The following is a 16,139-nucleotide window of genomic DNA, read 5'->3' as shown; positions in this document are numbered from 1 at the left end:
AGTAGTAAAGTATTTAAAACTGGAATAAGTAAAAACAGGCAAGTGCAATCTAGAATTGGTATTTTTGTATATGTTAATATATTACATAAGAATATTTTGAAAATGCAAAGTAAGTGAAATAGTGTAAAAAAACATTACTACGAATATTTATAAAAAAATTGCAATATTCTCATATTCTCATACATTTTGATGGTTGCTGGACAGAATAAAACATTTTTGCATTAAAATGTGAAAAAGAATGAAAATATATGAAAGGCATTCCAAACAATGTGCACAAACAAATATGTTCTTCTAATTCGTTAAAGCTTTCAGTTGTGTAAATAGCTTTACCTGCCTTCAATCAAAAGTTTTACTTTATTCGAATTCCGCACATTTTCTTATTAACATAAGCCCATTGTCTAATTATTTAGTAACTTGCACTATTCTAACATAACTTAAAATTAAAAAGAAAAAAAATATTGTATTCTCTTAATCGACTTTGATGTTATAACCTAGATTTTGTAAATTACAGAAAAATATAATCCAAAATATTCAGCCAGTCACTTACACCAGATTCCCCAAGTCAACCATCGGGCTTCGTTAAGGGGCTACATGGGTTTACGGGCATGAAAAATTATATTTTTTATTGTCTTATTAAGTTCTACAATAGATTTAAAGTTGACCCGAGTAATAGTTTCGGAGATACAGTCTACAGAACTTGTGCGTTCGAGGCTAGCTAGGCTAAGTGCGGTCTTTAAACGAGTTTTTTTCGATACTGAATTTTTGAAGTCGGTTGGTAAGTTTTCTCGAGAACCGATTTTCATCATATTTTGCACAGTCTTTATGATACATTTCTTAAAGTCTTGGACGAAGGAGTTTTTCTTATTTCGTTAACAAATATTTGAAAAAATGTCGCGAAATCTTAATTTTTTTGTAAAAATGTTTGACAAAAACAAACTTTCAGTTTTTTTTCCTTAGTCCGAGTTCTAAGTTAAGGCTTCAACTAAAACACATATTTTTTCACTTTAGATGATCCTGTAAGGAGTTATCCTGCCAACGCGGGCGCATATTTGCCGGTGGGTCAATGGATATGCCATCGCAATGACCGAGTTTGAAATATTTTTTTTTTTAAGTTAAGTTTAAGTTTCTTTCTTAACAGTAACAATAAAAAATTCGAAAAAAAATTTCATTTTCTATATTATGTGAGAAAAAAATTTGCTGAAAAAAGGCTGTTTTTACCTGATGCATGCGATTCATGTTAACATGTGAGCGTTGAATGCTACACTGAATGCTGTCATTTCCTGAGCAAAGTTTGGAGTTAGATAAGTATTGTGCATATGCTTGCGGCTGCGTATTTTTTTTCTTACAAAAAACTGTGCTTTGCGTTCAAAAACAACGTTTTTATTTGCCAAACATTTGTTGCCAAAAATTGTGTAATTATATAAAATTAATTATTTTGTTTTATCTGACGTTCATTCATCATTCGCTCAAATCTCTCGCGTTGTCTGTTATATTGGGGCATATTTGATGGTTTCTAGTAACTAATTTTTCTGCATATTTCACAGAAAGTGTCTTCTAGGGAGTACAGAGTCTGCAACTATGCCATAGCAATGATTTTCAAAAAGGAAAACAATAGACTTGTCCTCATTTTAGGATGCAACGAGATTCCTAGAACTTTCTAGCTCTTCATTAACGTATACTATACAGTTTTTCATAATGATCAGACCACCTCTTCACAAATGTTCAACTTCGGCCACTAATATGACAAATATATAGGAGACAGTATGTGTATCTTAATCAACTTAAATCATTATACTATTCGAACCATTATAAATATTTGTAATATCCTGAATATTAATTCCAACATCGCTGCTTTATGCCCTTGGTCTGTCCCATAACCACTAGCGTTATGAAAGATAACACACTGCATACTGTTGAATGTAGTTTATACTAATGCCGAATCTTTATGTTCCCACTGTCGTTCTAAACAACAGTGAATTCTTGGTTTTCACGTAAACCATTTTGACTTATCTTCTGTGTCAGACTATCGCTCAGATTAACTTAACCACCAAAGCGCTGAAAACGTTTGCTAAGAATGTTAATCAGGTGTTGAATTTCTACTTCTAAAAGCTACTTGCATAACATGTGACTTCTGTCATTGGGTTGAGGCTCAGAATAGGATCGCCTGGTTCCAAACCATCTCCTTTAGGCGAGTGAATATAAAACAATGGTTCCTCATTACACCAAATATCCTTATATTTTACTTTCTAATTCCTCTAATGGTAGACTAGCAAAAGATTTCGACTATGTTGTTTGGTAAAAAATTGAGTTTCGTTACGGAGTGCTACATGCTTTTTGATTAAAACGCATATGCACATACATATATATGGTTATTAATGCATATTGTGCAAAATATTTTTAATGCGCTAAAAGTCGTTAATAACATAATGTAGGTAGCGGGTGTCAAGCATTTAAAGCCATTTTAAGCAGCATGCAAAAAAGTGGGAAAAAATAAAAATTGCAACAACAATAAATTATAAACTCTTTCCATCTTGCAACTCCAACTAGCAACTTGTAACATAACGAGCACTAACACAATAACAACAATAACAACGAGATTTATGTATATCGTCATTGTTGTTGTACGAGTGAAAACATGAATTGACACCTACCTGTGGGCTCACTTGAAATTGCTGAATCGGATAGGCGACGACGCCGGCAGCTTGCGGTATTCCAGCACCAGGAACGCCCGTCGCCAATTGTTGTGCAGGTGAGATTTGCGCTTGGGTGGCAACGCCTTGCCAAGTGGCGGGAATCTGTACGCCCATGCTGTAGATGCGGAAAGAGAAGGAAACGGGTGAATAAAATGTTTGTTTCTTCATAATTTTACGAATTTATAAAAAAAAAATCCAAAAATATATAAAAAGATGATGTTTTTTTACAAAGAAAGTTTTCAAAATGTGCATAATCTATTGTTTTTGTAGTCGTGATTTGGCGAACTTTTAATTTTACTATGCACAATCACAGCCAACAAAATTTTATGGCAGTCGCACAGTACGCAGCGTTAGTATGTAGACAATTCTGCTACCGCTAACGAACACAATTTTTGTTCAACTTTTTTTTAGATTTTTAGTGTTTTTGGGTACACATCTCTGTATATACATATAAATATCTGTAAGTTTGCTTTTTTGTCTATGTATTTATGTTGTTGTTATCATCGCCATTGGCTATATCTGCTGTTGACGCTGTAAACACAAACTGATGCAATCAACCAAAGTGTCAGCAAGAGTTACAGCCACAACGCTAATAGCGGCGGAAAGTGTATACAACAACAAATACGTGCAAATGGCGAGTAAAATAAATTCACCAGCAAAAGTTTAGCTGTTATTTCAGCAGCGAATATGCTTACACCCATACACAAACAAAACGAATATATTGTTTTCGTGGTTGGTGTGTGTCGGTGCGTATGTTGCACTGTGCGCCAATATCAGCTATTAACGGATTCATAAAATACTTTTTTTTTAATTTTGTGGTCATAAAAGCAAAAATTATAAAAATATAGTTAAATGTTATTGCCTTCGTACGAAGCTCAGTTATTGTATGCTCTCTATCGAATTAACATTCATATTTTTCTTCAATTTTACAAACGAAACCTTTTGTTCGAAAATTTATTATACAAGTGTTTAATAGCATAAATCTTGATAACAATATTCCTTCCCAAATTTGTCTAGAACTTAAAATTCTGACTGATTGTTTTTGTTGCAATATTAAAAATCTAAGTTCTGAAAATTACACCTCGCAGTTTTAAATTTATCAAAAACTTACACAGAAAAATATAGTAACGGAATTCTTTTAACTGTTCCTCATGTTATCTACATACAATAATCAGTTTACAAGCAGCTCACGACTTCCGCTCTTAGACCAAGTATCCTCTGGGTAGCCAAAAAACATCCATTTGAAGCCGAGTTAAAATGAGAAGGCAAAACATCGCTCCCCACGTTTGTGCTTGCCATGTAACACCCCCGGTGAAAAAACAACAAAGCCTCGGATGAAAATGACTGGCGCGCTATTGTCGGCTATAACCGCCTAAGCGCCTTTGCCAATAAATAAGAAAAAGAATCGTCTTATGAGACTGCATTTCCTCTGAAAAATTATAGAAATTAAGATTGCGACAGTCTCATCCCATTACTACAGCTAGTCTTTAGTCCGTGACGTCATGAACGAAAGCTTGTTTTACAAATAACTACGGAATTGAAGTATTTTTAGAAAATATCCTATTTGTATTGCGACTAACGCAGCAACATTAAACAGTTCAAAGTAAAGCAAAACTTTGTATTTGTTTTTAATTTTCTCATGCAACTCAAATTGAGTGCATATTTGTGGAAAAAAAGGAGCCTCTTAAATGAGTTTGAGCTTATTCGTATTACCTGAATCCAATATTCGGTTGACATAATCTCCCAGGGTCGGCAATTCGAGCAGCCATAAAACGGTTTCATATCACGTTCATCTAGTGTATATTGCGCATCCTCAGAAGAGATACAGTGCGCTCTCAAGACACTATTGCTTCTGTGGAGCAAAGTATCGAAGAAGAACCGAATGAGTCCATAAACTATCGTTCATAACATTTGGTGCTGTGTTCATCCACTTTATACCAGAATTGGCAGAACAACAAAGATCCGCTTTGTGCGCTTAGAAAATTCTACTCATCAGAGAGTTGAAGTCAAATGAACCTCAAGCGTCTCAAAAAGACGTCCACCGATTCTGATTTTTACAAGTAAATTTTGACTTTTTCGTACCTGAGTTTCAGTAAGTCGATGTGGGCGACCTTTCAACAAAACTGCGCTACATACCATGTAGTCAATATAAGCATTGATTTTTACAAAGAAACTTTTGGTGAGCGCATTATCTAGGGTCTGTGGTGTGGCCTCTGAAAATTTTGTGTGGGTTTTTGTGAAATCGCTTGGAAAAGACTATATAGCGGTATTGCTCAAATAAAGTGTCAATTGCAGCAAAATGTGATGAGAAATTGCAGTTTATACGAGCTAGCCGCGGCGATCACTTGCCATTAAATGAGGTTTGAAATATAATGAAAGCGTTTATTTTTATAATAAAGCTAAATTCTTGGTCATAGAATTGTATATATCATTTTTTTTTCTTTTTGAAAACACATGTCTAAAAAACACCCATTTTTTAATTTTCTCTTACTTAATCTGAAATCAAATGCATTTTTTGTTAAAATTTTAGTCTCCATAGTTTAATCTGTGAGTTTATTAGGCCACTGTGAACATTTTTCGCAAAATTCTAACACCAGTAAAACAACTGAGCACTTACACTATTAAAAAATTGCTATAAGTTTATCAAAGAGTCAATACTTTAATTTCGGAAGTTTCAATCATTACCATTTCTTAAAATTGTGTTAAGGAGTGAGACGAGCCTGAGAACGAAGTTCTGTATTGATGTTGTGTACTGGTTACGTAGGACTTGATTGGACAAAGATGGAAATAATGTGATCCTCCTAGGTACACAAAAAACTATCTATGTAATATTTTTTTCTGGCAACACCTTATTCAAATTTTACCGAAAGGATTGTATTGGCACAAACGGCAAAAAGTTAATCATTATTAATATATTCCAATATTAAAGCTTTTATTTACATTCGATTACATGATGGCAACGAATTATTTACAAAAGCTTATTACTATACCTATCTCTTTATCGATTTAAGGATTTTTATCTCTCTGAACAAAATGAAATACAAGAAACTGAAGGATAAGAATTTTGTGATTGTAATTACCACTGCACTGTAGAGGTTGCCACCAGATATGAAATACCTGATCAAAAAAACATATACGAGTATCGCTCGTGAAGAAAAAATTAGTCTCAAAGAGCGCCTTTCGAGTAAATTTTCTTAAATAAATAAATAAAAATTGTAGAAAACAATAATTTTTTAATATTTTTACTACAGCGCCATCTGGTGTGACTTTTCTGTCAAAGTGCAGAATCTAGGAAACTTTTTACTCTTGCGCTAACTTCAAGATAAAAAACGAAGCGGCTAAAATAAAAATTTCTGTTAATTTTATTAAAATACAAAATCTCCAAATTTCCATAATTATATTTCAATATTAAATTTTCTACAAAATTGCTGCAGTTACACTGTGCAATATATTCGTAAAGACTATCACCGCATAGCGCTGGGCTAATGAAAGGAGTGGATGCATAAATACAGAGATGACGAACCGAAAATCCATATGACAAAACAGATGTACGAACGGAAACGCGTATTTACGGGACGAATAACGGTGTGCAGCTGCAACTGCAGACAGCGGACGGTGAAAGCGGACAACGGAAAGCACTGGCTGCGCATAACTTTCGCAATTAGCAAATGAATTCAGTCAACCAGTAATTTCGTCATCATTCAGCGATACACAACTGTGTGCTGGGAGGCTACGAAACGGTGAATTGACTGTTGCAGCAGTCGTTAAAAGCACTGTTGTTGCAGCACGTTATGGATGTACGCATGCGAGTTGAGGGATTTGTTGCCACTTTTATTTGAGAACGAATTTGAATTTCGCGGCGATAATTGGCTATATGTTTCGCAATGATATTGCAACAATTCTCTGCCAACGACCCGTTACTCCACGCACGCACATAGCGCAACGAATGTGTGGCACACGTATTTAAACGAACTTTGAACATTTGGAATCGATTGATCGATGGGGAGTGACAATACTAGCTGTGCTGTATTGTATTAAAAATGCAAAAAAAAACCTCGCGGAATTGCAAATAAAGCGCTGCGGCACAATACTCGTAAGCGATTTCGAGTTAATTGCAAATTTTTGTTGCATACATTACGGCGCATTGCCTGTCATTAACGGCCTATCTGGCAGGCAGTGTTCATTATGCAGCCAAATGGACGTTAGATATCGATAAAGTGGCAATAACAACAACAGCACGCGCACGTAGCGCGATTATCGCCTTCAATTATGTTAATAGCGGCAGTGTTGCACGACGTACGCGCGCTTGATTGTATGCGCTTTCAATGGCTTTAGAGCCAGCGTCGTATATACTTACATGTTTGTGTGTGTATATATATACATATGTACTGTGCGTGTACTCACCCCATATATCCTTGCTGATAGCCACCATACTGTCCGAAATGATATCCCTGAATGCCTTGCAAGAATTGATTCTGTACCGCGGCAGCGGAGGCAGCAGCAGCCGGTGTTACAGCCGCTGTGGTCGACGAAGCGGAATATGTTGGCGTTGGCGAATACCAGCAACCGGTGGCGGCCAACTGTTGTCCATAGGCAGCGGCAGCCGCAGCTGCTGCACCCACGCTATACGGGAAGCCGGCTGCAGCGGCAGCAGCTGGATTAAGCGCCTGACTGGCGATTGTCTGTGCATTATTCGGATCACCGCTCTCCTTGCCCCACGAACACTTCACAGGCTGCGCATTGATTTCCGTATTATGCACGCCGACGATTGCATGTGTGGCAGCCTCCTTGGTCGAAAAGCTGCGCGCATGCACATGTGGCATAACAGTAGATAGCGGTAGTCAGCAGTCGGCAGGCAGTAGTCAGAAGGCAGCAACAATAACAATAACATTGCGCGCCAGCATGGAAGAGTAAAGTACAAAAGCAAATAATGAATTAATGGCTTTGCGCATGTGGAGGAGTGAACAAATCAGAGAAGTCATAGTTTGCGGTCTGTAGGTGTGTTCGTGTATGCGGGTGTCTATATATGTATATGTCTGTTTGTGTACATGTGGCTGTAATGTTTGCCAATTATCTTAGTGTTTTGGCGTTGCTAATACTAACCGCACAAATGCGTAGCCCTTATCCTTAAAGACGCGTATCTCCTGTATCGAGCCGTACGGCGAGAAGGTCTTCTGTAGGATTTCCTCACTGAGCGCGGTTAAGGCGCTGTTGACACCACCCACATAAACGGTGCAATTTGATGGGCTGCTTTGAATGTAGACTTCGTCGAATGTTAATGGCTTAATGTTTTCTGGAAAACAAAAACAAAACAAAGCAAACATAAGGCGGTTATTAGTTATTACTGGCTATGCGCTTGGGAAGTAAGGATTATTTTTGAATAAGTTAAGTAATATTCAGCAAGTTATAATGGATACATTCGACTAAATACTCGTATATAGTTTTATCCAATAATATTTCGTATACCCTCATCAGGAAGACCTACTGCTGAAGTAAATCTGGTTCCCTTTACAATGGATTGCGACGAAAGTAGATTTAGGAGAGTTCGGAGATTACATCAAATTCTACAAAATCTAAAGATTTTACCATTATTTTGTTCAATGAAAATCAATGTGGCTTTCCAGCTGCTTTTAAGCGTCTTAGAATAGGAAGATGTATAAAAAAATAAAGTTTGCCGCAGACAATTAGGAGATCTTTGTATTAGTATTAGAGACAATCTTAAATATAATGAAAATGTGTTGATATTCTAAAAACTTAAAGCCAATAATACGTTGAATGATGATTTTTTAGGACTTTTCGGAATTGAAAAGGTATTTCAAGTGACTGACAGTAATAAGATTCCGTAGTATATATCACTTTATATCTGAGAAGTGCCAATGGTGTAGTTACTGACTGATTGCTACTCATACAAACGTTGGTGGTATTAAATCCATCAACATTTCATTTACTAAATGGCGATGATTAAGTGCTTGAATTTGTTGATAATGCGATTTAAGAAGATTGGATTTTATAAGAGGTCCATTACTTCTGATATCATTTCAACATTATGTCTTCAATATGCTAGTGTAGCTAATGGATGTGAAGTACTCTGCAAAAAAATTGGCCACTGTTGATAGTTTCATGGATGTTTGACTCTCCAAAGCAGGTTTGGGAGTTCAGCTCAACACCTCTCGTGCCTTCTCTACTCAAAATAAAAAAATAGTAAAAGTGATGAACTTATGTTATAAGAAAACTGTTCGGCTTTTGAGGTCTACTTTATACTTGACTTATACTTGACGCATAATAACGACCTTTGAGCTGATTTTATTGACTTTTAAGCAGTTTAACAAAATATTTTTGAAATTATTGGAAGAAATTTCATTGCTTTCATTCCTTCGCTTTGCTTTAAACTACAAGCAAGCCAATGGAAAATATTTTGTAAAACATGAAACAATTTCATCAACTATGCACCGTCAACATTTGTAATGAAATTTTCAATATAATTACCGACATCATTCGATATGCAAAGGGCACTACAACAAGCATATTAGTAACTGAACGAAATTGAGTATAAATATTAAGCTAGTCAAAGCTGGAAATAGATACCCCTGTATTGAAACTTTTATAAGGTTGCAAATCACATTAAAAATTCATTGCTATAAAAGCATGCAGCAGCGCATATGACATAAATACACACATATACATACATTTTCGATGTGCACAAGGGAGGCCGTGCGGCTGCAGTTGTTGGCGCGGAAATGGACTAATTAGCCCTTTTCAGGTTAAAACGAAATTTGCACTATTTAAAGAAGGAAAAAAGAAAATAATGTCAACATCGCGTGTTTATTGCTCAATATGTTTGCGCGCGCGTATGTTTCCTTATGCTGTTGTTATAAATATTCTATTATACATGCTTGGCTGTTTGGCTGTAGTAAGCGCCAGTGCATTCCCCTGCAGACGGACATATATGCTTTCATATTAGCAAATTACACGTAGTACGAGAGTGGTTATAGAAGTAGTATACAAATATTATCAAAAAATGAAACAATTTCACCTTCATGTGCTTTATACTTTAATATTCGAAAAACGTGAGGAACATTTCTTTAAGCCTTTAAAGAAAAGTTGGGCATTTCTGAGGCGCCTTGAAATGCATAAATGTGTTAATCATTAATTTTCTCCACAGAAAAAGGAACAAATGAAGCACATTTGACTAGAAATTCAGACAAAAAGTCTTTGTTTCGAATATTGTTCCTTATAGTTAATGGTTACCCGCGTGTTTTTAGAGGAGTTGATCATTAAAGTTTATTGTTTCGGTTTTGGATCATTCTTAGATAACGACTCTTTAAAGGGCATATTTTACTTTATTTTTTGTCTTCTTGATCTTAGAAACTTGTTTTTTAGAGCATCCTTTTGAACTAAGTATGTAACAGGAGACTTGTTTTCTCCAGTACACTTACATAAGGATAAAATATCTTTTCAATAAAATATCATAGCTTCTCACTCCTAACGTTGCTCCTCTGCAAATATGTTTTTCACAAATTCGCAAAATCTTGAAATGAAGCATGATAACCATTCGAGGCATTATTTGAGTCGCCACTGTACCATTTGAACCAAAACCCCTCATGTCTAGCTTTTGTCGCCATACATTTCATTGTGCTGCAGCGTACCTTAGTCGTAAGGACAATAATTACCTTGCAACAACAACGAATAAACAAAGTGAATTAACAGAAAAAAAATCAGAAGTAACTATAACGGCGACAATAAATGCGGCGCATACGAGTGGAATTACTACGAAGCATGCAACAGGGCTTTTTGTTCATGCAACCTCTCTCCCACTGTATGTTTGTTATAATGTGCTAATGCCTGACGGTGTAAAAATCTCATGACAAGCGCTCATAGGACGCGGCCAAAGTAGCAAAGCAAAGCAAAAAAAAAAGAAAATGTTATAATAAAGAACAGCAAATATTTCTATACGCTCATATAAATACCTCCATAACAAGGCTGAAATTTATTTAACGCTATTGCCATGCCGCATAGCCAAATATATACAAACATACAATCGTTTACACATACGTACTGAATGGTGAAAACAATGCAATGTACTGTTAGATTGTATACTGTTCTTTTGTTTTGCTTTGATGCAGTTGCCACCTTCATGCACCGTAATTTGCACTGCGAACAGCCACCAAATGAACAGTATACCATATAAAACAATGTACAACAACAATCATTAAATTATTTGAAAACCTTTGAGTTAGTGGTTGACTGTACGGCTGCTGTTCCTCTTCCACACTGCGACCCAATTTAAACATAATTTTTGTGGCTAATTCACTTTGGTTGCGCCATTTTAGGTATAGAAAACAGTATAAACTTACGTTGCCTATTATATTTCGGGTTTCGAGAACAAAAAAAAAAGTAATCATTGAAAATCACTTTATTGTTTTAGCTTTAAGAGCTATACACTTTTGCAGGCGTTTGAACCAATTTTCGAGTCATTTTTGCCACTTTGATTGAGGTATCTCCAACACATGCGCTTTGAACGCATCAACCGCCTCTGCAGGTGTCGAAAAATGTTGACCTCTTAGTTTATTTTCTACGAACGGGAATAAAAAGGATCATTCGGTGCCAAGTCAAGACTTTACGGTGGATTACTCATCAAATCGATATTTCGAGTGCAGAAAATGTAGTTATGTCAGTCTACATATGTGTGAGAGCTCGCATTGTCGTGGTGAAGAGTGATTTGTCTTCGGTGGTTTTGTGTTGTCTTGAAAGACAAGGCCTAATCGGACCACTGCCACGCCCACAAAACGCCATTAATGGAAGCTATAGGACTGTAATTTGGCACAGAGGATTGCAAAATTTTGATAATAGGGGTGGCTCCGTCCACGTTCAGCTAAAATCACATATCTAAGGACCTGCCGTACGGATTTAATTTTTCTACAGTACGTAATATTCTTATGTCACAGTGTAAAAATGGACGAAACTGGACTGCAACACCGCAAACTTTCCATATAACACTATCTTAATTTCTATGTGCCTTTTTCCTTTTCAGTTTTCAAATAAAGAACCGATTAATGTAGCGGGATAAAGCTTCGCCCGAATAATTACCTTAGCATATGGCCATGAGATACCCAAATCCAACTGTTCAAAATCTTGGGTACCGAATATTTAGACCTTGGTATCTAGAGTTGATTTTTAACACAAATATCCGTCAATGTGCGAGATATACAAGGTCTGTGGCAAAAGAAACAGAAATTTTAAATAACGGGTGATTTTTTTGAGGTTAGGATTTTCATGCATTAGTATTTGACAGATCACGTGGGATTTCAGACATGGTGTCAAAGAGAAAGATGCTCAGTATGCTTTGACATTTCATCATGAATAGACTTACTAACGAGCAACGCTTGCAAATCATTGAATTTTATTACCAAAATCAGTGTTCGGTTCGAAATGTGTTTATCGACAAATTTTGTTCAGCGATGAGGCTCATTTCTGGTTTGAATGGCTACGTAAATAAAGCAAAATTGCCGCATTTGGGGTGAAGAGCAACCAGAAAGCCGTTCAAGAACTGCCCATGCATCCCGTCGAAAAATGCACTGTTTGGTGTGGTTTGTACGCTGGTGGAAATCATTGGACCGTATTTTTTCAAATTGCTGTTGGACGCAACGTTTACGGTGAATGGCGATCGCTATCGTTCGATGCTAACAAACTTTTTGTTGCCAAAAAAGGGAAGAACTGAACTTGGTTGACATGTGGTTTCAACAAGATGGCGCTACATGCCACACAGCTCGCGATTCTATGGCCATTTTGAGGGAAAACTTCGGACAAACAATTCATCTCAAGAAATGGACCCGTAAGTTGGCCACCTAAGATCATGCGATTTAACGCCTTTAGACTATTTTTTGTGGGGCTACGTCAAGTCTAAAGTCTACAGAAATAAGCCAGCAACTATTCCAGCTTTGGAAGACAACATTTCCGAAGAAATTCGGGCTATTCCGGCCGAAATGCTCGCAAAAGTTGCCCAAAATTGGACTTTCCGAATGGACCACCTAAGACGCAGCCGCGGTCAACATTTAAATGAAATTATCTTCAAAAAGTAAATGTCATGAACCAATCTAACGTTTCAAATAAAGAACCATGAGATCTTGCAAATTTTATGCGTTTTTTTTTTTTTTTTAAAGTTATCAAGCTCTTAAAAAATCACCCTTTATAACTGTTTCCGGTGGCGCCACCTATTGGTGGGTATATGAAATTTTTTTAAACTTGAAAAAACGTTTACTGAAACATTTCAAATGGTGAAAAAATTTTATGGTGATCAAAACCTATCCCGTAGTAATGTGCATGAGTAGTTTAAGAGATTCCAAGAAGGTCCTGAGGACGAGAGCCATCACCGAAAAAAAGTCGTCCTCAGAAGTCAAAAATAAAGACGATGCTAATTTGTTTTTACGATTCCGAGGCCAAACGATTCCTGGCCAAACGATTAATGCTGTGTTTTACCTTGGTGTTATGAAGCGTCTTTTATCACGCATTCGTCGTGTTCGACCACAATACCGTAGGGCAGGGTCCTGGCGCCTGTTGCACGATAATTCGCCATGTCATCGGTCGACGCTTGTCACTGATTTTACCATACTCACCTGATCTGGCACCCTGTGATTTTTACCTATTTGGAAAACTTCATTTGCCCATGAAAGGACAGGGGTTTCAGGACATTTCAGCTATGCAAAAGGCGACCACCGATATCCTCAAAAGCATTCCGAAAAATGACCTTAAACACTCATTTGAAATACTAATTGACCCTAAACGCTGCACAGTGGCACCGCTCCATACATTTCTTGGAAAAAAATAAAAGGAGTGGTCGTACAACTATGAAACTTTGCAGAAACACTTCTCTGGACTAAATTAAGAAATTTTGAAAAAATCTTGGAAAACCGCCCACTGCCACACCCACCCCCCATATAACTGCAATTGCCAAAATTTTTATTTTTGGACCTAGGGACTTGAAATTCGGGACACTTCTTAATTGAGTTCTCCTGATGAAAAAAAATTAAACTTAAACACAAAGTGACGTTATTTATACCTTTACCTTGATAAAAATCCAATATAATATGCAATGTTTTAATTGAATATGTAACAGGCAAAAAATTGTGTTAGTTTTTATTTGTAATATTATGCAAGCACCATATCTTTAACAAGGGGATCTAGTTCTAAGGAAATTTTGTTCGAATGAAGCCTTAAGCTACTTATGTAAGGATCCGACGTTATAAGAAGTCTGTTGAAGACATGAAATTAGAATCGATGTTACTAAAAGAGACGGTAATTGGCGGTTGTTTTTTTTAATTGAAAGTACAGACTCGGAACTTTCATTTTTTTATAGTAAGAGGGCTAAGCAAGGCAAAGCACATAAAGTTTTTTTCCATCAAAAAATGAAAAGTTGATATTTTTTAGTATAATTTTTGAAAAATTATAAAAATTAGTCTACTTTGCCAATTTCAATAATTTTTTTTTTTATAAACAAGTAGGTGCTATATTTTCACTAAAAAATAAAAGAAAAGCCATAGCTATAAACTTACACACAAAAAAAATTCTTTATTTGGACAATAATTTTAATCTGATTTTATTGAATAACTTTCCGTCGACTTCTGTTAGTTTTTTTAACTAGAAAATTTCACTTTTTATAAAAAACCTTGTTGAATTTTTCTTATCCAAATATTTCTTTACAAAACAAAATCATTAAAGTTTTGAAATTGGAAAGTGGAAAAATCCTATTTTTTCCGCCGAAATGCCACTGTGCGCTGTATCGAAGCACAAGGAAACTACTTTGAATAAAAAAATATAACTTTTGAAAAATTTTAATTTTTTTTTTGTTTTTTTTTTTTTCAACAGTCCTGTTTCTTTTGCGACAGACCTTGTATAAATGAAATGCAGAGATAATTTTTTCCTGAGAGAGGTATGAATTTGTGTCAACAATGGGTTGAGTCGTGTCAATATTTCCAATATATGTAAATATCACAACGATCTTTGAACTTGAAGTATAACATATTCGATAGCAACCGAACTTAGCTCTTCCTTACTTGTATATTTTTTAAAGTAGGAGTTTGTTGTCTCTGAAATCTGTCCCGTATTTTGTTTAAAAAATATCCAATCCATTTTTAGCAAATATTATTAGCTTCTTTCAGATGAAGCAGTGGTTTCATATCAAACAGGGGAACAATAGCTTTGTCTTCACTTTTAGATGTTACTTGATTCCTCCAACTTCCCCTAAGTTTTTTAAAGCATATCTACTCAGTTTCAACAGATCTTCCAGTTTATTTTTAAACGCGTTTTCCCAAATTCACTCAAATTTCCTTGAGTGCGTGCTTGATCTCTATCTATTTGATAATCTGATTAAAATATTATATTTTGTCAGGCAAAATCTACGAAAATTTTTGCTTAAATTCAATTTAATAAAAAAAAGGCCGATATTCTGTCAATTTTTAACTTTGTTTCGACCGCAGGTCATAGCAATGGACATTTTTTAATTTAGAATTTTTGTTTAGTTTACATCTGCTAAGAAAGCAAGAATGACTACAGCAGTGGAAAATCTTTTTAACGCCGCGGAGATATTAAATTTCACAATAAATTATTTTGTAAAAACCGAAAATATGGCTCACTCTGTAGTAATAAGTATTACAAATAATAATTATATAACTTCACATTTAATAAAGAAATTAAGCACTTTAGATTCAACTTAAACTATATGAGCAATCACAGGCACATTAGCAACTATTTTAAAGGTGTCATTAATTTATATTCAACCTCCATTAAGCAGCACCGCCCTGCAATGCTCATCGCTCATCGCACATTCACGACGTGGGTACAACGCCCCCGCTGATTTTTATGCCAGTTGACAGTGCGCAACTTGCAGCATGCCACGTGCGCTACGACCGGGGTAGCTCTTAGTGAGGGGCTGAATACACGTAAATATTTAATGGTGACTTTTAGAGTTATTTCCGGTAAGCAACTTACTTACTACAATGCGATGGGGGCAACTGCTGCCGATATTGTTGTTATATTTGGCATACAGTTATTGTTGTTGCATATTCCCAAAGCTCTAGCTAGAGTGGCGCTCTTGCATAAATTTCAACCTTATCCATTTAGCTGCATAGCGCTTATCAGAAGCGTCATTATTATTATTATTATCATCATCATCAACGGCATGGCCGCCACTGGGGGGCTACAGCAAAGTAGCAGCAGCAGCAGCGGTGGCAGAGGCGATGGTGGCAGTAGTTGCCAAGCAATAATGTTCGATGACTGTAAGCTATAGCAAAATCCAATAGTGGCGATACCAAAGCAGCAGCATCATCATTTTTACTATGAATTCAATTTTCGATTTAGTCCCTCAGCTGAAGAAGTCCGCAAACACTCACACACACACATTAACATACATTTTGCACAATTCCTACGAGCTAGTTTTTTTTTAACTTTTTT

General features: G+C 36.0%; 1 protein-coding gene across 6 annotated transcripts in view; it reads right to left on the bottom strand.

Moving 5' to 3' along the window:
- The window catches only part of LOC105224912 (cytotoxic granule associated RNA binding protein TIA1), a gene marked incomplete at its 5' end in the record, with an annotated part of 124,461 nt that overhangs the window by 12,861 nt on the left and 95,461 nt on the right, over window positions 1-16,139 (bottom strand). For all 6 annotated transcript variants that reach the window (XM_049450487.1, XM_049450488.1, XM_049450490.1 and 3 more), the window contains 3 exon segments: window positions 2,652-2,808; window positions 7,098-7,493; window positions 7,797-7,986. In XM_049450487.1, coding sequence (XP_049306444.1) covers window positions 2,652-2,808; window positions 7,098-7,493; window positions 7,797-7,986 — 743 coding nt within the window.

Source organism: Bactrocera dorsalis, chromosome 2 (assembly GCF_023373825.1).
Source record: "Bactrocera dorsalis isolate Fly_Bdor chromosome 2, ASM2337382v1, whole genome shotgun sequence".
NCBI lineage: Eukaryota > Metazoa > Arthropoda > Insecta > Diptera > Tephritidae > Bactrocera > Bactrocera dorsalis.
The sequence above is the reverse complement of the archived record's forward strand: the minus strand, read 5'-3'. Positions and strand labels throughout refer to the sequence as shown.